Genomic DNA, 26,425 nt, shown 5'->3' with positions numbered 1-26,425 from the left:
CAATTTGTTTGGCCATTCCCCAGTTGATGGACATCCTTGTTTCATTTGTTGCTCCCACAAAAAGTGCTGCTACATGTATTTTAAGTGTATAGTGGAATCCCCCTTCTGTCTTCTTCAGACAAACTGCTGTGCAAGTGGCTTGCCCTCTCCACTCTAAGGCTTTGACTCCAGCCCCCAAACGTCACCACCACCCCATGCCTATCCCCAGACAGCCCTGCCCTATGGCTGCTCAGTTCTAGCCACGTTCATGGCCCCTGCTTGAACACTAATACTGTGGGAATTTAAAGCTCTTTACAACCTAGCTCTAGCTTACCTATCTGAATGTATTCCACAGTACTTCTCTTCATACACTTGAGGACATAGTATCTCCCATTTCTCTGCCTCTACCTAGGCTGTGCACCATACCTGGGTACATTCCCTTCCCTCCAGAAGCCCCTTAAAATGCCCAGTCTTCAAAGCCTGGCTCAAGCAGCATCCAGGAGGTGCCTCTCCTCATCCTCCTCATGCTACTGCCTACCCTAGCCTCCATTATTTGCATTTATTCAAACTTCTAAAATTAAGTGCTTGTGGAAGGTGCTTCCCGTCCTGTTGCTGAGTATATGGGCAATCCTTTTGCAAGTCCAGGTGGGCCCTCTGCCACCTTCCTTTCAGTCTTCTACCCTCTCAATCACAATCCTTTATTTTTGATTCTGGCTCAGTGCTTTCCCTCTCCATGGAAGAGAAGGCCCTGAGAACTATTTCACTACGGGGGAAGGTAGTGGCAGGTGAGACCATTTTAAAGTAGTGAACAATTTCTACACCATTAGCAGTGAGTGGAACTCTAGTAGGCAAGCAAGTTGAGCTGTTGGAACACTGGCCAAAGCATCAGGCTTAGCTGACGGACTGACTCGACAGAAGGCTAAACTGCCTTTGGTATCTTTGTTCCATGGGCTGGCTCTCCAGCCATCAGAATCTAAGCCTCCTGAAAGCATGGGGTGGCTTACTTCTATTACTGTCCCCAGTACTTAACATTTGTCTGGAGACAGATATTAGCCATCTAGAACATTTGGACGTTCATTCAGCAGATGGCTCTCTGAGGAGGAGGTAGAGGGAAGAGCATCTTCAGAAATAAAGGAGATAGAAAACCAACTGGATTTTTGGTTTTGTTTTCCTTTAAGAGGAAAGGGGCAAGAGAAGAGTGAGGGGTGGCCAGAGAGGTAGAAGGCTTGAGTAAGATTGCTCCTGCCTCCCGGTCTAGCAGCTCTAGCTGACTGTGAGGGAAGGAGGGGGGGCTCAGAAGCTGCACAGGGGTGGCACAGAGATGTTTCCAACTCCATGGGAGCCCACCACTGGAGGGCTCAGAGCATCAGGGACAGCACGATGCCCACCACGTCCACTATCTCCACTGGAGATGTTCTGCAGATGCAGACTCCTTTGTAATAGGATGGGATAGTGGGCTTCTCCCTATTTATAGGCAGCAAATATGGGAGGAGAGCCTGCCAGCACCTACAAGGCGGGGACTGAGACGAGATGATGACCAAAGACCCCCGTCCAACCTCTGGGTGGAGGGCTGGGTTGGTACATGCCTTGACAGAATGGGGAGCCCCTGCTACTAGCAAGAGCCCTGGGAACCTTGTGGAGGCATCTATTGCTTCTCTGCCTGCCAAATACAGTCTGTAACCCAGCCCCAACCCTGCTGCTTTCCCGAGAGTTCTCCCTGTGCAGTTAAGAGTCAAAGCTGCAGCTTTTTGGCAAGAGAAAGCAGACAAGGCACGGGGCCCATTGCAGGGCTAGGGTGTAGCCTGAGGTTTCCAGGAAGAGGCTGTGGGGAGGGGTTGTGAAGGTGGAAGAGCCAAAGCAGCTGGCTTCTTAGCAGGCTCCAGGCCCCTCCTGAGGGAATCCCAAGGTCTTACAAGGCCTCTGAACCCAGGAAAGACTCCAACCCTGCCACCCCAAAGAACAACACCCACCCCCTCTGCTAACCCCCAAACTAAATCTCACTTTCTGCACACTAGGACCCTGGGGAAGTCCTTTCATTTTCCTAGGTCCCAGATGCAATCAAAGGGAGAAAGGGTCCTCCAGAGTCCACTGGGACTAGCCTTCTGAGTTCTAAGATTCTCTGCCTGCCTCTTCAGTAGGCACATGGATCCACACTCTTTCTAATGCTTTCTCTCTCTCTCTCTCTCTCAGCTGTGGCTGGGCTCTGTTGCTTGGCCCAGAGAAACAGATTTCTAACTGGGGATACCCATCCCTCAAGCCTCAGGGACAGGCTCCTCCCTAGCACCAAAGCAGACAAACCCCAACACCCATCCAATGGACAGTATGAATAGGGTCGTGTGGGTCCCTAAGGAGATCATAATGAAGAGGCACAAAGGCAACAGCTGATGCCAGTGTATCCTCTCCATGGGACACCCTGGTGGTCAGCCCCATTGTCACCCTTTGGCTCCCAACCCCGGACCGGGCTAGGGGATGGGAGGGGGATGTGCTGAGACCAGAAGAATCCAGTCTTATACCAGGCCTTGGCTTGTGAATGGCCCAGCACCCCCGGGAGGGAAGCGCACACCCTAGCGAATGTGGGCCATCTCCTCCAGAAAGGGGGTTTTCATGCAGCCTGTGCAGAGCTGGTCCATCCAGAGGGGGGCCTCATGCTGCAGAGGAGTGCGGCGAGGAAAGAAGGTATAGCGAAGGTCATAATTGAGCAGGCAGCTGATGGAAGCCATGTAAAGGTCTGAGAAGCGGCACAGCCGGCGAGAGAAGTAGGTGGGGTTGTGGCAGGTTCGAAAGATGCTGCCAAACTGAGGGTTGAACAAATTCTTGGTGACAGCCCTGGGAGAAAACGGAGAGTGTGAGAGAGCTCCAGCTCACAGTGGGGCAAGGCCCTGGGGGCCTGGTTTTAGCCTCAAAGACACAGCCTAGGGAGTGACTTCTTTCTTTTTAACTGTTACAGATTGAACTCTTGACAAATACAAGCAAATTGGACCTTGGAGATGAATTCCAATATGACTGTGACATCCAAACTGTTGACATTCCCCTAGAATGTAAGTCTTTGAGGACTGAGGCTGTTTTGTTGATGTTTTTTAGGCCTAGCACCTAGTCCACCCAGTGTCTGGTGCACACTTCTTCAACTGAAGGATAGGGAAACAAAGTGTCAGGGAGAAGGGAGGGGGAAGGGCAGGTGTCAGGACAGGGACCATGCCCCTAGGCCTTGTATGCCAGTGCATCATGGGGCCAGAGGTCTTGGGAGGTTATTCACTCAAGGGGCTGAAGTCACCTCCCACCCTAGGGAAGTCTAGCCCAAGGCCCATCCTCCCCCAGACCCAGCCACACTGGCCTTGGAGCCTCAACACACCTCATCTCCTGTCTCTCCTTCATCCAGTCTTGGAGCACCTGCTGGGACTCAGCATCTCGAAACATCTGGGCAGCAACCAAAAAGAAAACATTCTGGTTTAAGTCCTACCACATCACAGAATCCTAACTCTGATCCTGTCAACACTCTGGACAAGCTAGAGGGCCAAAAAGGCTGCTGCTGGACATGAAGGGAGATGGAGGACCCAGCAGCCCAAAGGCTATTGCCAGAGCTGCCTCTGGCTTCTAGGACTTAACCTGGAAACATTTCAAAGTATCACAAGCAGTTTTCTGCTCTACCTCCACCACTCTACACCAAGTCTCTTGGTCCAAAGGAACCAGCCAGAGGGAGAGCACTGACCTGCATACGTTCCAGTAGGCCAGTGAGGGCCTGTAGCCATGTCAGTGACTGAGAATACTGCTCTGTGTTGACAATCTTGGTTTCAGTCTCCAGCTCTGGAACAATGGCCCCAGTACGCCAGCCATGACGAAGCATTAGGTCCTTGGAGAAGGCAGCAATGAGGCAGGGAAAAGAACAGTGTGGTGAAGAGGACAGCCATGGCCTACCCCCCTGGCGCCTCTTTGGCCTCAATGAATCTGCCTAGTGATTTTCCCCTAGGCCCTGAGAGGGGATCCACTATTGCTGTCCATACAGCCCCTAGTGTGAAGTCCCCCTCTCCCTCTTTTGGCTCCCTAAAAAGACTCACTGCCAGATCACTGTAGAGATGGTCACCAAAGTAGAAGACTTTGGATCCTCGCCAACCAGTCAGCCGCAGAAAATCAAACAGGTTCCCCTAGGGATGGAGCAGGAGATCCAGGTTTAGGGATAATTGAAAGTTGGAGGGGGGAACAATTATAGAAAGATATAGATGCTTCACTGGGCAATGCTATTCCTCCCTGAAATTCACTGACCTTTAGCCTTGCTGTCCTGCCAGCATAAGCCCTGTGCACCCTGCTGCTCTGCCCCCAAATCAGGGCAGTCTACTCCTCCTCATAGAATCATAGAATCATAGAAGCGGCACAGTCATGACCACTGCAACCTCTTCTGAACTGTACCCAAAGTCATTGGCACTATTAGGGTCCTCCACTACAGAATACGGCCTCAAGTAAGGGATGCTGCTCAGAAGGCAGCCCTAAGGTCAATTCCATTTCAATGTCAACCTGAGTTTGAGTTTTCTAGCCATCTCTTCCCAAATCCTTCCATTGAATAATCTGGCCTCAGGAACTTCCTAGCTGTGTGACCCTGGGCAGCTCACTTCTCTGTTTGCCTCAGTTTTCTCATCTTAAAAATGGGGATATCGGCACCCACCTCCCAAGGCTGTTGTGGGGATCAAAAATCAAATGAGGTACCAAGTACATTGCTTTGTAAACCTTAAAGCACTAAATAAATGCTAGCTAACATTATGACTCTGTTAACTTTCTCCGATTTGGAGAAGTACCAATATTATATCTTACTATTACTGGTGATGATGAAAAGAATGACTTTGAAGGAAGGAATCTTTTCAGTTCCTCCCCTTTTAAGCTGCTTTCTTCTGCAAACAAGTCAGGACTGGTGGTGATGGGAGTAATTTAGCTCCTTGTCCCAAACAAGCTCCAAAAAAAGGAGATGTGAGAGGTGCACCCTAGTGCCAGGAGGACCAGTCTGGTCTTTCATTGTGGCTAACAGATTGAAGAAAAAGAAAAGATTTCCTCCTCTTTGCCTGTGGATTTTGTCCCAGACTGGACCTCAGATCCTAGAATTGCAACAACTAGAATGCTGTCTCTGGGAAACATTTTCTATCTCTCAAACTGAAGAACCCAAAGCCCTGAGTATTCCAAACCACTTTTCCTTCCTGACCACGTGCCCTGAGGGGAGGGGAGTGGGCACCTCTTCTGTTGGGTACCTTTAAGTGTGAAGGGCAAAGGCTGGGTGGAGCCTGAAGGGGTTATGGTTTGAGAAGAGTGTGTGTGTGGGGGGGGGTGGGGGGGTGGAATAGGCCCTTCAGGCCAGGGCAATGAGTCATACAATTCCTTGAGACCTTTCTGATACTCCCAGACTGTGATGTCACTGACAATCTCTGCATCTGCCACATTGAGGAGCCCTGAGGTTAACAGGAAAACGTACAAAGTTTGAAGCCCTCCTGCTGAAACTGGAGGCCCACATCCTGCACACTGGAGGTGGTTTTGATTCTTTCCCTTTGTGCCTCCCAATCCCTGACCTGAACCTTCCCTCTAAGTAGAGCCTGATGCCACACCCCCCAAAGCACCAGCATGGTAGCCTCATATTCCCTTGTAGAAATGAGGTTCAGTGCCTGTTGTCCCAAGTTAAGAGCTGGCCAGGAAGGAACCCGAAGCAGCTGCTGTCAGGACCCAAGCCCCTGGCTCCAGCTGGAAGAGATACTGTGGTGCTTGAGAAACAGGGGTGGTAGACACAGTCCTGGAAACAGTTACGATAGCCATCCAAGTGAGTGGAGAGAAGCAGGAGTGCCAATCCAGGCCCTTGGAACAATGGGCACAGGCCTCACCTGCTTGTATACCTGACCCTTTTCTAGCTTGATGATCTTATCCCACTGAAGGTCTCCATTCTCGTCCAATCGTCGGAAAGGTCTGCCAGAAAGAAAGGACAGCTCTCAGGCACCTAGTGTCTTCCCTCTCCTCCTGGGATAGGGGAATTCTCCTATATTAGCTATCCAGTCTTTGGCAGGAGATAGGTATATGTGGCCCCAGAGCTCAGGCCAATTGGTTGGGGGTTTCCCAGCCTCTTATTCCCCTCTCAAAGAGAATGCCCACTTCTTTCAGAAATGCATGTTAGAGGGATACTCCTGCCAGAGTGGGGCATTTGGCCCTCTGGCTCCAGTTCTACCAGACACTGTTGCATTCATTCATCTGCTCCTATCTTGTTTACCTCCCTAGAAAACCCATGGCTCATGCAGCATTTGTAGAGTTTATGAACATTGTTGGGGTACAGAAGATTCTAGATGTTTGGAGCAGGTTACATAGAGGAACTGGGCCTATAAGAAAGAGAAAGAGTATTCCCCCCCCCAAAAAAAACCCTACAACAACCAATTAAAGGCCCTTTAACAGAAACAGAATATTTTTATGAAAGAAATTTTAAGAGGTCACGTTGGGCAGAACGTTTGTGAATGTCAGTGAGCTGTGAAGCTAGCGCCCCTGTCTCAGTACACCTCCCCCTCCCCCATTTGGCACTGGTCTGTCACTTTTGCTCTGGGGCAGGAATTCTCCCACTCCTGTCTTCAGGCTACAGAAACTGGGGGGAGGGAGCATGTCAAGTGTTATTGGGACAATATGGGAGAGAGACAGAGGAAAAGAAGCAAACCTGAGGCTACAAAGGAAATTCCAGAATCTGGGAGTCTAGGGTCCTCCTACCTGGCCCAGTGTCGCCCCTCCCCCAGAAAGCAGCCCGGAGTTGCTGTGGTGGCTGATGGCAGGAGGCTGCCTTTCCTCCTTTTCTCCCAACACTTAAGAACAGAGAAGGGACTTCCTTTATTCTAGGAATAAGCAGGAGCAGAGGAAGCCAGCAAAGGCTTGCCCAGATTCAGGCTTATGATGCTTTTGTTTGGCCTCAGCCCAGGGAATACTGTAGTGGGAGGTTTGGGAGGGTCACATCTATAGTTAGTCAAATCAATGGGAGGAAGGGCCAAAAACCCAAACAAAGGGCCCCTAGGGTTCAGATCAAAGAGACGAGCTGTCTCTAGGCTACAGTCAGTGCCCCAGCCAAAGGGTTCATTCAGCCCAACCAGGAGCAGCTGAGACTGTCCCTAACTATCCCTGAGAGGCTCCCCTAGGGCCACCAAGTGCCCTAGGCCCCAGCCACCAACCCTTCTGGGCCTGTGTTCTCAGAACATCTGCCTTTGAGTAGATCCTGGTCTCTGCTTTATTTCTCAATGGTTGGATCTAAACCCCCTCCATTGCTCACAAGTGCTCTTCCTTGAAAAACTAAGGGAAAGTGGACTTGGCCTATCAAGGAGAAAGCACATTTAAGTTAAGGCTAGGCCTTCTGGAAAACACAAAGTGAAGGCTCAAAAGTTCCCAAACAGACTCCATCCCTCTAAGGACACCTTCAGCCAACGAGGTTTCTAACAAAAAAGGAACTCCAAGCTGAAGGCTTCAAACTTTACAACAATATGGCACCCACCCCACTCCATGGCCTTAGCTTTGTAAAGTAGTAACATGAACTCCTAGCATTAAGGAAGAATGTGGAGTTGATAGAGCTTCTCTGAGGGGCCCATGGGACTGGGGCTGAGTCAGGGCTGGGTTCACGATTCTGAGCTGGACGTGTCCAGACCAACTTCCAATATTTAGGGAATAAAACAGCAACTCAAGATATTGTTTCATTTCTACAGTCAGAATGAATGAACGAATGAATGAAAGTGAAACCATTTGTTATAAACACTTACTGCGTGCCAGATGACGTGCTAAGTGCCGAGGATGCAAACAGAGCCAAGCAAGGGAGACAGGCCCTGTGATCTTCCCTTCTAAGGGGAGAGGCACGTATAGTGAGTGGCATGGTTTGGACATGGTCTGGAAGTGACATGGAGGCCTGGCTCCAGGCAAGAGGAGACAGAAACTTATTCTCTGACAAAATGAAAGAGAAGAATCTTGGAAGCCCAATTTGCAGGCACTAGATGAATAGCATTGTGTAGCAAAAGAATATTGAGCTGGAAGACAAGAGATCTGGGTTCAAGTCTCAGCTCCCACATTTACTGGCAAGGGCCTTGGGCTGCCTTCCTCCATGAAACTGGTGGACCTCACAGGGTGCTTATGAGAAAAGTGGTTTAGGAAACCACAAAGGGGTTATCTAAATGTGAATTACGGCCGAAGAAGGAAAGGCTCCAAAGAAGGCTGGTTCCGCCTGCCTGGCTAGGGACAGGATTTTGTGCTGCCTTCCCTCCCTCCCACCATTACACCCAGGCCACAGGATCAAATGAGGCTGTCCTCTCCAGACCCACACACTTACTTGATGCCATCATTAAAGAAATGTGGCTTATCCGCCTGCACAATGACTATATCGAAGAAATCCCTCCACTCCTTGCCCACCATGTACTTCATGCCTTTGTCACTGGAGAGACAGAGAAGAGGATGGAGGGTCGTGGCCTCTCTGTAGGATCAGAGGACTCTCTTCCTCGGACACCCACAGCACATTTCGTGTACCCCTCACCTCCCCAACACCCCTTGCCCCAGTGGTTGCTCCAGCCTCTGCAGGATACACTGCAACATGTGACCAGATATGGGGGCAGGGAAGCAGGAGAAGAGGAAGAGCTTTCTGAGTGCCCTTCCCACCTTCACTCCACTCCCCTGGGGACACTCACACAAAGCTGAAGGGGCTGTTGGTGATGAGAAACAGTTTCTTGCCGTTGTCCACCAGACGGCGCAGGACAGCATAGGTCTCTTCACCCCGAAGGATGTACTTTTCTACAAAGCGGACATAAACACAAGTGCAGGGAGGTCAGAAGGGCCCGGGCAGGGGACTTTGCGTCTCCAGTCAGGCACAATCTGGAGCCCTGATCCTAATAAAATCCCAAGTTGGGAAGCCCTGGACACTGGGGCAAGTCCTCACATCAAACCTGCAAAGCCACAGACCTTTTTTGCAGCTCGGAGACAAAACTATTCCCCCACCAAGATCTCACAAGAGCTCTTTTCCCTCAGATTAGTGCATAACTTCTGGGCAGGGGAGGATTGCTTAAGACCTCCAAACCTCTAAGACCAGAACTGAATAGAGCAATTATAAATAAAAACAGCTCTTAATTATCTTTACCACAGGAAAGAAGAGAGAGAATATGTGCATGCCTGTGATGGGGTACTTGGGTGCCTGTGCTTGGACTCCAATTTCTCCCTAGCCTCAGAAACACTATCCCTGGCAGTTTCCTTCCAGCCCAAGGACCCTATCTCTGGTAATAACTCATGAGTGGGGCTGGTGAGGCAAACTATCTCTCCCTGTTACAAGAACAAATTAAACTCTGTAGAATTTCCCTTGCATGAACAGGATTATCTTGTACCAGCAAAACTATCAAGTACTGATGCCCACAGTTACTGTATGCAATCCAGAAGTCAAGCTATAGACGTCAACTCCCAAAACTATCTTGTTATCAGACATAACAGATCAAAATGTAACCTTTAGGAACACTTTCTTCTCCTGGCCCCCCCCCCACGTTTCCAGTAGTGAATGACGTAGTTGTATGTTATCACCTAATGAGCATACTTGACACATAATCCACTACTTTTCCTATATAAGCTTTAGCATCATTTCTGTTAGGTTGCAAGTTCCCTAAGGAACTCTGCCCACCTTGGCAGGTTCCTTAAGGACCCCTGCCCACTGTATAGAGTAACAATAAATCTTGCCTTAAAGGATGCTTGAGTCTGTGAATTCATTCCAGACGATCCTGTCCTATACTCCGGTCCTTGAGGGGTCTCTAAATCTCTCAGAGCTCAACACATGCACATGTGAGAGTCAGTTCAAAACCAATGGGATTGGCATTTTTAGGTAAGCTTCAGTCTGATCCACACAACCAAGGAAATGTGGTCCAATTCTCTCTCTGGGTCCCTCTACATACCCACCTACCCACACGCATGCAACACACACGTACACATGGGCATGCACTCCCTCACTCTCATTTTCAATTTCAGGAGTTTCTACGTAGAGTCTGCCCATGTTCTAAGGCCCAAACTCACCCAAGTCTTGGAGGATCCATTTGTACATAAGGCCTTTGATGTGCACATCTCTGATGGCATCCTAAGACAAAAAAAGGAGGAAATATGCAGCTTTAGAAAAGCTGAGGGTGTATTTAAAAAAAAAAACCTCAAAACATCCCCATCATGGGGAGCAGCTGATCCGAAGCTCACTGCTTTAGGGAGTGGCCCACAAGACCAGCAGGTGTGAGAGGGAAACCTCAATCCAGCTCTTTATCCCACAATGAGGCTTGAAGGAAAACAGGTCTCCAGCTACATTTCAGACGGCAAGTTTGATGGCCTGTTCACGTACCACCACCCCCCCCCCCCCCCCTTAGTCCTAACTCATCAGCTGCAAGGGAGAAGGCAATTCATTTGGAAACAATTCTCCAGAATGCAAACTGTTCTATGGCAGAAACTCAGGCTCAAGATGGGCTTTGGGGGCTCCACTAGCTGCTTCTCCTTAAAGGATCTCCAAAGGGAAGGATTTGTCTGAGGACTGGACAACAAACTCAGAATCAGTGACAGACTTGGGACTTTGCACCTTTTAAGAGATGAAACAGAGAAGTTCTCAGTTTATGCCCTCAGGAGACAGAGCTGCCAGAAATCATCTGGGTAAAAAGAAGCAGCACATTCCACATTTCAGGGGGTCAAAGAGTAGCCTTCAAGGTTTCCGATTACATATTCCCAGAGAGCTCCCAGAGAGCATCTGGGCAAGCAAAAGAGGCTCCCAAAAAAGTAAAGCAAAGCAATTATTTGAGTTGGAGGAAAACAAAAGACTCTCACCCCTCCAGTAACCAGAGAGACAAAAGAGTCTGCCCAAGGCTCAAGAAGAACAACTTATCTGGGGTCACCAAGGGCTCAAAGGAGGGAGTGGGAGGGCTAGAAAAGAAAATGCAGGAGTCTGACAAATACTCTTCAGCAAACTTTGGGTATTAAATCCCTCTGGCCCTTGTGTGGTTTCCAACTAGGGCCTGTGGTTGGGGAATTGGGATTCCTGCAGCAGTTCTCAAATTATACTCCAGAAAATGACTGAGGAACCCCCACTGAGCTTTGGTTTGAATGGCTCCTATCTATTGATATTTACCATATTAGAAATGAAACACTTTTGTATTAGAATGAAAAGAGTTTTGATGTTGAAGACCTCTTGGGGGTCCCTAGACCATACCTGGAGAACCTTCAGGTCTCAAATGGCAAGACTGGAAGACAGAGGACTCAAGAGGGTTTGAATCCCAGTTATGCTACTGCCCAAATATCTCTCAACTTCTCTGCATCTCAGTTTCCTTAAAAGGAGGGCTTTAAACCAGATGACCTCTAAGATCCCTTCTGGCCTGGAATGTAAATGATCTAATGAGCCAATATGGCTGTGGCTTATGCTTGTTCAAAATATCCTTGGGACCTAAGGTCTGGGGCTTTTGATTTAGCCTAGACTTACTCTAGAAAAGACCCTACTTCTTGGAGCAGTGACAGAAACAGGAGTGAGGGGGCCACCAAACCTTGGGCCCCACATTTATTGGAAATAGACAGGCTGCTCTGCAGCCTGGCAGAGAAGGCAGGAGCAGCACGGAGTGCCAAGCCAGGCCACAACAGCACATGTAAGGAGAGAGAAGACAGAATCTCACCCATTCCAAAGTCTGCCCTAGCTCTTTCCCAGTCAGAAAACAGTACAGTATATTTAGCAGAGAGTTGATGTAGCCTCAAAAAGTAATCAGGGTACATGATGCCAAAATGCATAGACCCAGAATTTCAGAGAGTGTCAGCTATGTTCCTGGCAGTAAGAAACACCAGTAGAAAAGTACTGGACACAGGGATGAGGAAAGGGTATGGGTGTGGGGAGAGGGGTGACGGAGAGAAGATAGAAGGGAGAGAGAAAGGAGAGGAAGGGAAGAGAGGGGAGGGGAAAGAAGAGAGAGGGGGAAGGGGGACAGAAGAAGAGAGAAAAAAGAGAGAAGAGAGAAGGGGGAGAGGGGAAGGGAGAGAGGGAGGAAGAGAGAGAGGGGGAAGAGAAGGGAGGAGAGAGATGGGGAGAGAGAAAAGAGAGATGGGGGAGAGAAAGGGGCAAGGCATACACGGGGGAGAGAGAAAAGAGAAGGGGGGAGCAAAAGTGAGAGTGAGAGAAAGAAAAGAAATTGAAGAGACTAAGGGCCATTCACTTAAGCTACTCCCCCTTCTCTGATGTCCCAACCTAACCCTCTAGGAAGGGACTTCAGGTCATCTAGTCCAGCCTGACTTCATATCTGAATAACAATGTCTCAATGAAGTGGAGAGCCTCTGCTTGGAAACCTCTGATGAAGGGGAAATTCCCTCCCTTCTGATGTTCCTGGACCCTAGGCCCCTTCCCCCACTTGCTGCTCCTGGTTTGGCCTTCCTTCTTGCCACTCCAAGTCTTCTCTCCTCTGTCCTTACTCCTTCGATGGAGCCCTCGGATGGCTTCTGGTCCTCTTACCATCCTGGCTACCTTCCTCCAAATCTTCTTAATGTTCGTCCAAACCTTCAATGCTCCAAACCTTCCTAAAATGGACCACCCAGGCCCAACTCCCAGCCCTTGGACTTGCTCTGACCACAAAAGTGTGAAGCCTAACAAGCCTGTCAGGCCCTCTTTACCGGTCTATTGCACAGTCATGGGTGCCTGGATGAGGAAGGAAGGGACGAGGGAGGTTTGGGGTTTTTGGATTCTTAGCATCTAGCACATGCACCGGCTGAAGTGTTGGCCTTTGGGAGGGTCACTTTGTGGGAGGCTGAAGTGAGGAACAAGAACCAAATCCTTCACAGTTGGGAGTTCCAATTCCATTTCTCCTCTCCTGCAGAGACACCCAGGTCAGCATGTTGCCACTGAGAAGGCTCGTGGGTCCTTTTCTTGTTAGTTCCCTCAGAGTTCTGGGCCCATCTTCCTGGGATCCCTTCAGATACTCCATGAGCTTCCCTCATCAGGTGAGTGATGAGGCTCTAGGGCCAGGGTGTCTCAGCCCACTGGGATGTCTTCATTCAAGAAACGTTAGGCATCATCTACACATCATCTGCCTTTTTTTATTCCTGCTCATTCTATGGATGCCACAGTGATCAGGTTCCTGAAAGGTGAATACCCCTTGATGGGGACGGACCATTCTGTGTCTTAATTGTCTCTCCAAAGTTAACTTCCAATGACTACTTTGTGGGAAGGTTCTAAGCCTGCCAACAACCCAAGCATACCCAACTGGCAGCTCCCCGCCTTTGTCCAGCTCACTAAAAAACCTAAGCCCAGAAGTGTGGGCAAGAAAACCAAATGGAAAGGTTGACTTTTTGCCTGGGAAGTTACCAAGGGCTCACTCGTCTCACTGAGGGGAGGAGCTGCAGTGGTTTCAGAGGGGTACAGGGGTGGGGGGGGAACTCCAAAAAAGGCCTCTCTCTTCTCCAGCCTGTCTTAACCTCCACACTGAGCTCACTAGGCAGTGACACTTCTATGGTCTTCCAAGCTTCAGAGCTTCCTTGGCAGCTGTTTCTTAAAGATAAGAGAAAACGGCCTGTGCTCAGGGTCCCTGCTCTCCTCTAATAGAACAGCTTGTTCTTTCCCAAGAAAGATATAGAAAAATGCAAACTCATCTAACCCCCAGCTACCACTCCAGGGGAAGAGATTTTGTCTCTAAGAAAGTAGCCTGCACAATGGCCTAGCCTCCCCTAAAGAAAGGACATAAAGGAGGGCAGGATAGAACCTTCCATTTCTCAGTCACACAGGTAGAGATTAGGGAGGCAGGCACCTCTCACCCTCAAATACCACCCCCGCCCAATCCTTTCCATGGGCCATACCACAAAATCGGGTCTGAGGCTCTTCAAGAATCAAAAAATACCAAGAACTTCTCCTCTGGCAGAAATGACCAGCCTCTCTCCTTCTGGGAACTATTTCTCAGAAAGGGTAACCTTCCTCTTCTAAGAAAAGTGATGTGGAGCAGAGGTTGCAGCTCCACTAATTCTGGGAGGCGAGTCTTTCCCTCTGAGACTTCTTTCCAGCACTGGAGCCATGCAGCACCATTTCCATGCACCCCCTCCATCTTCCCAACCTTACTTTGAGCATCTCCTCTCATGTGGATGTCTGAATAGTCTCCTTCATTGCCTCCAGTCTCTTTCCTTCTTTATACCCTACACACTCCTTCTCCCAAATGAACACTTCTCCTCTTCAAAAACGTGTAAGGGTTCACTACTGCCTAACAAATAAAGTAAAAACAAAAAAACACTCGAGAACTATAAGCAACCTTAGAAATCTAGTCCTAATGCCAAGGCAAGGAAATGAAAGTTCAGACAGAGATTTTAAAGACTTTGAAGCTCCTTAGCCTGGAATCCAAAGCCTCTACAAATGGAACCTGAGGGGTTGTTGCAAGTCTTACCTTGCACTGCTCTAGGACCCTGCCAAACTCTCAGTTCCTGAAACATACTCTATGGTTTTCTACGTCCATCCTCTGGTTGATACCACTGCTAATGACCAGTGTGCACGTCTTCCAAGGCCCCGCCCATCACTCAAATGCCACCTCCTTCAGGAAGCCTTCCTTGATTCCCTTGCTCACAGTCCTCTCTCCTTCCTCTTTATTTGACAGTTCTTTGGTCTATCTTGGTCTATCTTGGGCGGCCACTATCTGAGCCCCTACTCTGTTCTGCCGCAGCCCAGGAGCCCTTCCAGAGTGGGGGTTAGACCCGACTTGTCTTTGTACCCGGTGCTTGGCATAGCACCTCCAATATAAGCATTCATTGGTGCTTACAGGAATGTGGGAATCCTTCATTCCTCTCCCTTCACCCCTGTCAGTCATTGCATTTTGTTCATTCTCCCCCCTTCCCATTCTCATGGGTACCATCCCAGTCCAGGATCATTATCACCATCATTCAGGCTAGACTAGTCTAACAACTTTTGAGGTGGGTTCCCTAACTCTCCACTCAGCATCTTGGGCCTTAGGAGAATCTTTCTAAAACCACCCCTTAGCAGGTAACAACTTTGCTGACTTCCCCTCCAACCCCAACCCCTGAGTAAAGTCTAAACTCACTAACTTATCTCCTATTACTCTACTACGTAAACCAAATTCTCCGACTAGTCACTGTCTTTGATTCCCTGGCCCTCACCACTGCCTTACATACATATGTCATGGTGCCTTTATTTAAGCTGGTCCATCCATTTGCACTGCCCTGAGGTTCTGCTCAGCCCCTGATGACATCTTTTGAATGTCTAGTGCACCTACTGTCATAGCAGCACTGGCACTTAGAATATACAGTAACAAATATGAAATAACAAAAAGGAAAATAAAATAAAGGATGCAACAACATGATCTCCCCACCAGGATACTACACCTTCAAAGGTAAGGATGTTGTCTTATGCCAGCATACTCCAGAGCAGGTGCTCAATCAGTGTTCCAGTAGGGCATTAACATAGTAGCCATGTGCTACGGAGAAGCAAGTCACTACTCTCTCAGAGCTGTTGCCTCTACGCATAACCCCAGCGACTGCTGGAAAAGAAAGCTCATTCCACTGGTAGCCATGAAATGACTGAAGGCTGAGGATCCAGGGCATTCAACAGCTGAGAGTTTACCTTTGGCTCAGATGGCATGCATGGAGCCCCAATCTCTACAACCTCGCTCAAGAGGAATTCAGGCTGGAAACCACCCAGGGAAGAAGACAGGTGTGCAGGAGGAAGCATTACCGTGACATCCTTATAAAGGTGGATGGGATCATAATCAATATCATTGGAAATGAAGAAGTCGTTGGCCACTGCAAGGAGGGTCATCTCAGGAAGGGAAAAGATGTCCATGAATTGCTTCACTGCTGGTCCCTGAGAGAGCCAGGAAAGGAAGAGAGGGTAAGATGCTTGGAGGAATAGGTGTTAATCATCTTGCACTGTAGCCCTGGCAAAGTGACAGAGCCATGGCTTAGGATTCCTCACCAATGACAAGAGATACAAGGCAGGTGGCTTTACTGACAATTGCCCATTCACCTCCTTGACCCCCACCAAGGCTTCTGTTCTGACAATAGCTCCAGAAATAGCAGCCTCCAGAAATGACCATAGGTTCCAACCCATCCAATATCCAAAGTCCCCGTTTTTGAAGTTGCTGAGTCAGTCAATGATGGACAGGTACTAGACTCCCCTCGCTACAGGCACCTAACTCCCTCGCTCCCCAAGGATTTCTTTAGCTAACAAAGATGGAAATCAAATTCCTCTCTCTCTCCATCATACCTGGTCACTTTGGGGAACAAGCTGGGGTAGCAGACACCAGCGGGTGTGTGCACAGGGGAGGGAGGTCTCCAGACCTATCTGCCTGCCTTTATGCAGCATGAATATCACCAGCAAAGCATAGGCTGTCTAAAACTCTGAGCTAGTGTAACACAGAGGTCCAGGGAGATGAGAATCTAACAGGAATAAGAGTTCCCTTGAGGAATAGCTTGACTAGGAAGCATCAGAACCAGAACTGTGATGCAATAGAGAGTGCTGGCCTTGGCGTCAGGAAATTAGGTTTCAAATCCTGACCTTTCTCTGAGGAAAGGTAAGCAAGAAGGTAACTCCTGATGTGAAGGCTTGTGGGAAGTACTGCACCTTGGGTAAGCTCCAGTCTTTAGACTGTTTAGTTACAAAAGGCTATAGATCAGTGAGCCAAGAGTGATGATGAAAGCCAATTTCCCCGATGCCCCACTCCCACCCTTTCCCTTCAGTTATTATTAGACTTACCCTCAGGGGAGGAAGGCTTGAGTCTCTGTCTACTCACCTTGCCATAGAATCCGCTAACCTGGTGGAGGGGGATATGATGTGTGCCTTGATACAACTCAGTCACTTCTTCATCTGGGACTGGCTTGAGGCCCCTAGGAAAGATTAAAAAGAGCAAAAAAACCATGAGAGAAAAGGTAAGTGGAGACGCACGGGCAATTTGAAAGAATTGTGGAGAGAAAAAAAAAAAAACATTCCGGAGCAAAGGATCTCTTCCAGATATAGATCTGCAAGCTTGGGATTGCCAATCAGCCTGTCCTTGGTGTCCCAATGCGGGCATGTCTGAGAAATGAGGAAATCAAGCCAGACTGGGGAGAAGATTCATACCTTCTGGTCAAAAGTCATCATCCATTCTCAGAAAAACAAAATAATCATGTTGGCAGCGAAGGGAAATGGATTTCTGTCAGCTTTAACTGATTCCTCTCTCTATGGGACCCTGGGCTCTCCTATATGGAAGGGAAGTGGGTATCTAACAGAACAAATGAATGAGAGCTAACCTACACTAATACCCCAATGTCTCTAAGACAACACTCCTGCCCACAAAACAATGACTATATTCTCATGGAATTCTCATTTCTCTATGTGTTAGATTTTTTTTTTTTGCCATTTAGCAAAATTCCAAGGCCACTATTGTGTGTTCACCTCTCCCCATACCCCCAATTCCTGAAAGTCTCACCTGTATACGGTGCCCAGCTGGATGTAATGGAAGGCATCGATCTTCATCAGTAAGCCCTGGATAAACCCAGTGGGAAGAGACTCAGTAAGTACATGGAAAACCCACCAAAAGAATTTTCTGAGAGGTCATCCTACGTCATCCAGACACTTTTTTGCAGGGAGTGGGAAGGATGAAAAGTAGGCGAGTGATACACCCCAACTCCCCCCAAGGTACTCAACCAAAGCAATCAGAAGGGCCTTACCTTGGGAATGTCATAGTGCAATCCTCGGATGGCAAAGTTTGGTAGGTAGTCATATTTGCGGATCCCTTCTGGATACTACAAGGAGAAAAGGAGAGAACAATTATCTGCAAGAAGAAAGGAAGTGGAAGAGGGATGAGGAGGCACTGCTTCTATACTGTTGTCTTCAAAAATGGCACTGCAAGTCAAGCTCTATCTAGTCTTAGTTCAGAGACATGGGGCATTCAGCAGCGTGTTAGTCACGACTAAGGAGTTTTAATACTTTCTGCTTTGTAGAGTCTTCACCTGTGTTCTAGAAAGTGGAGCTGAGGAGGCAGTAGGGAAAAGAGCCAGAATGAAAAAACCATTTGCCTTTTTGAAAGTGGCCATAATGAAAAGTACCAAAACCACCTTATAATTCAATCATTAAACCTCTTCTTAGACTTAAGAGGCAGTTATTTTAGAAGGTCATAGCGTTGATGTCAGAAGTGTTGATGTCTCTCTCTCTCTCTCTCACACACACACACACACACACCCACACACACACCCACACACTATTTTGCAAATGAGGAAACTGAAGCTCAGGGAGGTCAAACTGATTTGCTGTGGGTGAAGCAAACCAAAGTCAAAGCTGGGATTTGCAACCAGGTCTCTCACCTCTACTTCTCCAGTGCCATAAATATATAAGTATCCCACATGCCCCCTGACAGCAAGTCTCCAAAGGTTCCCTTTGTTTACATTCAGGGAGATTTATATAACCTCCTCCCTTCCTTGCTCCCCTCAAAACAAAACCAAACTAGGCAACCGGTCCGACCCAAACTTTGTCATCAGGCTGGATGGTACCTCAAGAACCATTGAAATTCCAAAGAGTCAGCAACATGTTATTTATTCATCAACACGCATGCTTTGCACTTCCCAAGTGGGACAATGAGGGCCAGGCCACTGACCAGGTGGGAAGAGTCCTCCCTTACCTTATACTGTTCCACCAAGATGTCCCTGGCAGTGTTGTAAATCATGGAATGGAGGGAGTTGGAGTACAGAGCCAGAGTGTAGTCATAGTCAAAACCATAGATCTCAATGTCAGCCAGGCACACTTCATTGTTGGCGTAGATGGTGGAAGGGTTCAGGAGGTTACACACACCGGGGGGGAGCAGATCTGAAAGCCCAAAATACAGGATAGACAGGAGAATTTAGGGAAAGCTCCTGCCACCAAGAGGGTATACCCAATCCTGAGTCATGGTAGAAAGTGGCAGGAGAGAGAGATGGAGAGAGGGAGAGAGGGAGGGAGGGAGGGAGAGAGGGAGAGAGGGAGAGAGAGAGACAGAGAGAGAGAGAGAGAGAGAGGGATAACAAATATTCTGGGGTTTGCTTCTAGGGCCTAGCAGAGCAAATTGCTAGGTAATTAATGGATTAGTAAATCATATGCATTTCTAAGCTCTGCAGGCCTTCACTTCCACCTCCATAAAATGAGAGAGCTGAACTTTCTAAGGTCCCTTGCAACTCTAAGAGTTGACACTTCAGGATACTAGTCCAGTATTTCTCAAGTAAGTGGTGCCCCAAATGCTTTATTTCTTGTTGAATGGGAAAAAGAGGGGGTGTTTTATTATAACACAATGCTAGGCACAAAGTGAAGTTTCCAGTGCTAAGACCCCTCCAAAGATAAGAGATTGGGGGAAGTTGCCCAACATCCAATTTATTAACTGCAGTACTGTCACCAGACACCTTGCTTCCCAAGCATTTGTATCACACTCTGAAAGCTCAAAGCATTTGTATCACAATATCTTATGCGATTCCTGGGAGCTCAACCAATCCTTTCATGTTTTGCTTAAAATTCATGCAGTCCTAAAACACAATGCATTTTGCACTGGTACACACTCTTCTGAAACAGTTTCTTCTTGATGGCAACTCACATTGTGTCATTCCTATGATGAGTAACTTCTTCCCATCCTCTTCTTTTAAGCCTCAGAGAAACAGCAGTTTGATACAAACATAGCCTTTCAGTAAAACCAACACTGAGATAGCAGGAACCAGGAATCAAAGAAATGATTGTCCTCAACCCTGGCTGTCTCCATCACCAAATAACCAATGCTTCCTCTAAGAGTGCTCAAGGTCTCGCCTTCACTTTCTTTATAGTGAAGATGGAAATGTTAACTGTTTGCCTGCTAGTTTTGTGTGATTTGCCTAGAGAAAACCACAGTTCCTAAATATTAAACATGTAATCTGCTATTCCTCCCTGACATATTTTCAGGACCCACAGTTAGCTCAGAATAGGCAAGTGCCCTGTTTAGGTGAGTGACCATTCCTCTCATCAGGAATTTGAGCTGCATCCACTTTTGCCACAGAATTCAGAGAGGAACTCCAAGATGGAGGCATGTGCACACTGAGGTTCTTTCAGTAAGGAATTCATTAAGAATTCATTTAGAACTGAACTGCCTGCAAAGTGATTCCATGTGGTTTCCCCAACTACAAGCCCAGAGTCTGAGTTTCCTGTAGGATGTGCAGAGCCAGGAGGCAGCGAAGCCTCTCAGCCAAGGAGGCCAAGACAGAAGAGACAAGCCATCCAATGGTCTCCAAAGTGCAGGCAGGAGAAATTTCTGGAAGCATTCCCAATTCTCCTTCTCTGTGGGCCTTCTTTCTCTACTGTTCCTTTCTGAAACAGAGGGTTGGAGTCAAAGTGATTTGTGAGAGCTGCAGAGTTAGGGTTATACTGAAGGCAAATGAAGAAGGAAGGGATTCTGCTCTTTCAGAATTCTACCTTAGAAATCGGCTGACAACAACCTGTATGTAGATTCTTAAATTACTCTCACGTATGTTATATGCTTATTTTTGAGAAATATATTCAGCCCTCCTACCCAATCCATTGGATTAGAGGGAATTCCTTTGCCTAGGGCCCTCAAGAAATTTAGTCCCAGTGAACAGAATTTCAAAACTAAGTTGGGTCCCAGGTGTCCAAACATATGGGGACCCTAAACAAGGGAGGTAGAGACAGGTGCCAAGAGCTCCAAAAGCCCATCTGAAAGGTAGAGCCATCAATAGAGTGAGGATTACTCAGCATGGGAGAGGTCTATCTGTTTATGACAGACACAGTAGGAAGAGGTGATCTGAAGCCTGGCCTCTTATTTAACAGAGACTTACAATCTCTACTTGCAGAACTAGAAAAGTGATCTTGGGTCAAGTCACTTAAATCCTTTTCTTGCCTTGAATTCTTTCCCAGTAGAATGAGGGTGATAGAACAGACTATCTCCAAAGGCCCTTCTAGGAGCAGAAATGGCATGATCCAATTTCAACTAGATTATTACCCTCCAGTTGCCAAACCAAGAGCTTTATGTGGCCACATCCTTGGAATTCATTATGCTGGGACTTACTATTACCTGCTTGGCTCATACCTTTCTCTTCCCCCAGAGAGCTAATGAAAAGTTACAATATTAAAAATCAAAATTAGATATGACAGTTATCAGCACAGCAGATTGACTAGAAGCATCAGGTAGCCCTGGGTTCAAGTAATACCTCTGCCTCATGCTGGTCCTGTGACCTGTTGTACTAGGTATTTCACTTCTCTGAGATCTGAAGGCGGAAGCAGATCATTGCTCTATATTGGTATGGGGGATTCCTTACTAGAGGTTGGCAAATGGGCCAAATTCAACTCCAGCCTATTTTTTTTTTAAACAGCTAGAGAGCTAAGGATGGTTTTTACATCTTTTTGATAAAACAGAATTTTATTTACAAATATAAAAAATGGGCTGTACCAAAATCAGCAGTGGACCAAATTTGCTGTACCCCAGTTTTGCTGTACTCTCCATACCAATAAAAGATGAGAGTTGTTTTAAAAAAAAAAGAGTTGTCATTTTCAAACTGCGAATAGGAAAATGAATCTCTATGGATTCTTTCAAAGTGGGTCTTTCTTGTTATTTACAGAATCAAATACACTTTCCCTATTGTACTGAGTCAGACATAGTTCTTCTTTGTTTGACTTGTCTCCACTTTTGGAACAAGTGCTAGTGGATATGTGTTACAGAGAAAGGAAACAGAAATAAGATTTCATTTCTAAGCTTTAAGTTTTCCTAAAATATCATATTTCTCAATTAAGAAAGTTGTGGGTAAGGGTGCAGGGTTCTCTCTACTTGAATGAAAAGCAACAATTAGTTTGTTCCACCAGCCTGAAAGAATAAGCTCTTCCCGCCCCCGCCCCCCCTCTCCCCTCAATTTGCTTTCAAAAACATTTGGTCTTACTCCAGTAGGAAGCTCCAACAACTGGCCTGTTTCAAGCATACCATTCTGAAGCCCTCCCAGTAGAGTTTGGAATGTTCTCAGAGTTGGGTAGCATGGAGCCTCCAGCACAGAAAACTGCCAATGGAGTGCTGCCACTCTGGCTTTCTTCTGTGCTTGGGGCTCCTACACCCATGGGCAGTCAAAGCACATGGGGGCAAAAGGAAGATGACCTTAGGTGGAACTAGAACAGGTCAATTAAGTTATAATTTTTTGGATGTTATGCCCTCCTTGGGCAGGCAGTCTAGTGACTAAAGACACATTCTAAAGAATGTTTTAAAATGAATAGGATTACAAAGGGAACCAATTACTGAAATGCAGTTTTAAAAATATTTTTAAAACAAGTTTATGGACCCCAGGTTAAGAACCTCTGAAGCAGAGGGATAGTACTGTCAGGGAGCTGTAGAGACCTGGGCTCCAGACTCGATACTTCCCTGAGATTTACTGGGGAAAGCCAAGCCCTTAGACAACTTAAAAATCTTTCTGAGCTTCGGTTTTCCCATATGTCAAACGAGTATAATGCTACAGTGCTCACCCACAGGGCAATGTCAAGGAACCAGTAGGTTTTAGCATGTTCCCAACCAGAATTGTGTAGATATTCTCACCAAGGCCAAATGAAATTTCCATAGAGCACTTTTTAGTTGGCAGAGTGCTTTCCATGCAGTATTTCCTTTGCGCCTTAGTGAGGTGGGCTGATCTCTGAAGCATTTGACACTGCAGACCCCCTCCATCCTCTCAGACATTTCTTCTTCCCTTGCTCTCTTCCTTCCTGTCTGGTCACTCCTTGTCAGTTTTTATTTTATTATCAGGAATGGCTCAGCCATGGCTATCTCCAAGGTTCTCTCGTGGGCCTTCTCTTTCCTCTATCTACATTTCCCTTCTCTATGATCTCAGCACCTACTCTGGATCTACTTACCATCTCTAATAGATGACTCCCAGATTGAAATAAACAACCTTAGTTTCTTGAACTCTAGTCCTGAATCATCAACTGCCTAGAAGAGATCTCCAGTGGATGTCCTTGAGGTAGCTCAAATTCAATGTCCCAAACAGAACTATCTTCCCCACCCCCCAAGACTCTTCCCTCTTCCTGAGTCACCCAGGTTTAAAGTTATGTAGGGATCCTCAACTGGTCATCCTCCTTCACCCCTTCTTTTCAATCAGTTTCTAAGTCTTGTCAATTCTATCTCCACAACATCTCATATCTGTTCCCTTCTCTCTCCTGTGGCCATGGACCCAGGTTCAAGCTGTCAGCACCAATCACTTGTACTACTGTAATAGTCCAATCAGTCTTTCTGCTAGGCTGACCCTTGACATCTTCCATGCAGCTAGCCAAATGATATTCCTAAAGCACCTGTGTGACTTGTGATGTTACTGCTCTGCTCAAGAAATTCCAGTGGCTTCCTATTGCTTCTAGGATCAAACACAAACTTCTCCATTCAGCTTAAGCCCTTCACAATCATTAGTACTGCCTACCTTTTCAGGCTTAGCACATTCCCCTCCCTTGACATTCTGGTCAGCCATATATAATACTCCATCTCCTGGCTCTGCACTTTTCCTACGGTCAGAATTCACTCCCTTCTTGCCTCTGCTTCATGGAATCCCTGGCTGCAAACAAGGAGCTTGGTCTCCCCAGTTTAGAGTATCTTGGGGGAGGGGCTATGGGGAAGGGAAAGGAAGAAGTATTTATTAAGTAGCAATCCAAGTGCCAGGCACTATGCTAAGTGCTTTACAGTTATCTCATTTGATTCTCACAACCACTCAGACAGGGCAGTGCTATTATGAACTCCATTTCATAGTTGAGGAAATTGAGGCAGACAGAGGTAAAGTGACTTGTCCAGGGTCACTCAGCTAGTATGTGTCTGAAGCAGGATTTGAATTCAGGTCTTCCTGACTCCAAGCCCAACACTTTATTCACTGTGTTACCTATCGGTTTCCTTCCCTTCCCCAGAAACTACTTTGTATATAGTTTGTGCTTAATTTTCTATGTATATGTTGCTTTCCTCCAATAGAATATAAGCTCCTTGAAGGCAGGTACTATTTTTTTGTTGTTGATGTAATAGCCCTAGACCTTAGTACAGTGACTGGCACTTAGTAGGTACTTAATAAATGCTTGCTGTTGTAATAGTAGTAGGTGCTAGTTACTATCCTCATTTTACAGATGAGGAAACTGAGGTTTAGAGCTTTAGAGACAGATTAAGTTGCTTGCTCAAGGCCACACACTTCCTAAGTGACACAGGTGGCATATGAACCCAGGCCTTTCTACCTCCAAGTCCATAATGCAGCAAGATCAATGCAGAACCAACGGCCAAGTCCATGTGCTCCCCTGGTAGCTATGCAATGTCCAAAGAGCTAAACGAAGGCCTTCAGGAAGGGCAGGTCCCTATTCAAGAGTCATACAAGGATCAGAAGACAAGGGGGAATTCACAGTCACATTTAAGTCCTGGGAAAGGGAGGAAGGCTTACATTCTCTTTCATAGGATTAGTTGTGAGGGTCAAAGGAGCTAGGTGTTAAGAATATGTTAGGATTTGGGAAGTGATGGGAGTAGTTGTTATTATGGGGTTTGCTACTTCAATGGTTAGAAACAGGCTCAGGGTTATTAGTTCTTTTCCTCCAACCTAACCACATTATTAGGTCTCTCCTCTCTTCACTGCCCCCACAAAGACCCAGAATAGGATTTAAAAAGCTAACAGGCTCAGAAACTTGGTACAGTCTATACAGTTTAAATCCTGCACAATTATTCAGGATCCTAAGAGGATGAATTTCAGAATATATTAGGTGTTATGAAAAAGCAGGTATATAAGCAGCAAATTACAAGTTAAAATTATCTTAAAAGTAAGGTTATTTGCTCATCTGTTTTAGCAACTCACAGGTGAAGTTTCCCTCTGACTTTATTTATCAGTCCTTTTTCCAAAGGCAAACAACCTAAATCCTCAAGGAAAAAAAAATAAAAAGTAAAGAAAGACTGACTGGAAAGGCAAAATCTTTTAGTGCTGGGATGATTCAGGGTTTCATCTCCTTCAGGAGAAAAATAAGCTTTCACATTTCCAGGCAGTTTCCAGAGTTGCCTGCTCCAGCAATAAAGTTTGCCAGCAGCTTACTCTCTCACACCCGTCTGGCTGCCAAGTCAACCTCAAACATCCAGACCTCAAAGAAGCTTCAGAAGCTGTTATACCTCCTACTTCAATTATATGTACTAGGAAAGGTGCTGAGAAATGCTTCAGGAAGCACATTCAGGAGTCCTTTTTGTGGGAGGCCTACTTGATTCACTTTTCAATGTGATTAGGTGCTTAATAAATGCTCACTGTGTGGTGAGAGAAAACAGAAACCACAGCCTAGAGGAACCTTCAAATGCTATCTGTGGATCCTAAATTTGAAAGGAGATGAATTTATTCTAGGGTCATCAACGGTAATTTCCCCCAAAGGAAAAAAAAAAGTCAAGGTAGAGGAGGATGCAAAACATCCAAACCTGGTGTCCTACTCCCCAAGAACTGCAATACTTAGAGGGGGTTCCCTCTCTCTCATCCTGAACTGAAGAAATTACACTCGGAAAAAGATCAACCTTCCTCCCCACCCCCACCTCCAACACTGTAGCTGTCCTCCCATTCAACACTCCATTCAACACCAACAGCATAACTAGACTCATTCACCTCACCATGTGCATACCCATTAGGTGGTACTGGATGTAGGCTTCACATCCAGCATTTCCTGAGATACACAGTAGAACTTTTAAACACTAGAGGAAAGAAGAGGGGCAAGCGTGCTTTCTGGTGCTGGGTAAAGGGAGGCACGATGCATCAAAGTTCATAAAGAAAAGGGCAGGAATGGCACGAAGGATTTGGAGTCAGAGACCCTGCGTTCTCGCCTTTTCTTTTCCATCACTTGCTACTAGTGGGTAGCTTTGGCCAAGTCTGGTGGTCTCTTTTGGGCCTGGAAGGAGCTCTAAGGTCCCTCTCCAGCTCTGTGTCTGTGATCCTTCGGGCCAATCTTTGGGGGTAGGGTACAGTGTGGAATATGCAATGATGCCACAGCTCCCTCATTAATCAATCAGTGGGGGCAGGTACAAGTACCATTTCTTTCTCTTTGTACAGGGCTGGACTGGAAACAAGCAGAGACTCAAGTAAGACCCCCCCGGGGACGGGCTGGAAGCAGGGGGCTGGGCCTGGGCAAAGGGGAAGTCACCCGAGCCCCCCCCCCGCCCCCCAAGCTCTACTTCATTTGGCCGGGGGAAGGGGAGAGAGGAAGAGGGAAAGAGAGGAGAGGGAGAAGAGGAGAACGGAGGGGGGGGAGGGGGCCGCGCCCCACGCGCTCACCCTGCACCAGGCGCTTCATCTCGTTGTAGCGCGCCCATAGGAAGCTCTTATTGTCCAAGCGGGCGCTGGGGGGCGGGGGGGCCGCCCGCTGCGGCTGCTCGGCGGCGCTGAGGTGGCGGCGGAGGCCTTGGGGCTCACCTCCCCCCGCACCGGGTCCCCCGCCCCCCGCGCCGGGCCCCCCGGAGCCGCAGCGGGTGCTGAGCGCCGCGCGCACCCCGAGCCGGCCCCACAGAGTCGGAGGAGCCGCGGCCAT

The 26,425-nt window shown here is 47.4% G+C and overlaps 1 protein-coding gene across 1 annotated transcript; it reads right to left on the bottom strand.

Moving 5' to 3' along the window:
* LOC114025532 (5'-nucleotidase domain-containing protein 2-like) lies at nucleotides 1-26,425 on the bottom strand. The gene is made up of 14 exons (XM_027838981.1): nucleotides 26,173-26,425; nucleotides 18,567-18,751; nucleotides 17,620-17,694; nucleotides 17,379-17,434; nucleotides 16,704-16,797; nucleotides 15,647-15,775; nucleotides 9,994-10,054; nucleotides 8,634-8,736; nucleotides 8,282-8,383; nucleotides 5,829-5,910; nucleotides 4,032-4,118; nucleotides 3,686-3,826; nucleotides 3,329-3,393; nucleotides 1-2,805 (listed from the first exon to the last, which is right to left on the bottom strand). The coding sequence occupies exons 1-14, from the start codon at nucleotides 26,423-26,425 to the stop codon at nucleotides 2,544-2,546; spliced, it is 1,695 nt and encodes a 564-aa protein (XP_027694782.1). The 3' UTR covers nucleotides 1-2,543.

This window comes from Vombatus ursinus, unplaced genomic scaffold, assembly GCF_900497805.2.
Source record: "Vombatus ursinus unplaced genomic scaffold, bare-nosed wombat genome assembly UNPS02014831.1, whole genome shotgun sequence".
NCBI lineage: Eukaryota > Metazoa > Chordata > Mammalia > Diprotodontia > Vombatidae > Vombatus > Vombatus ursinus.
This window is presented reverse-complemented; position numbering and strand designations above follow the sequence as displayed.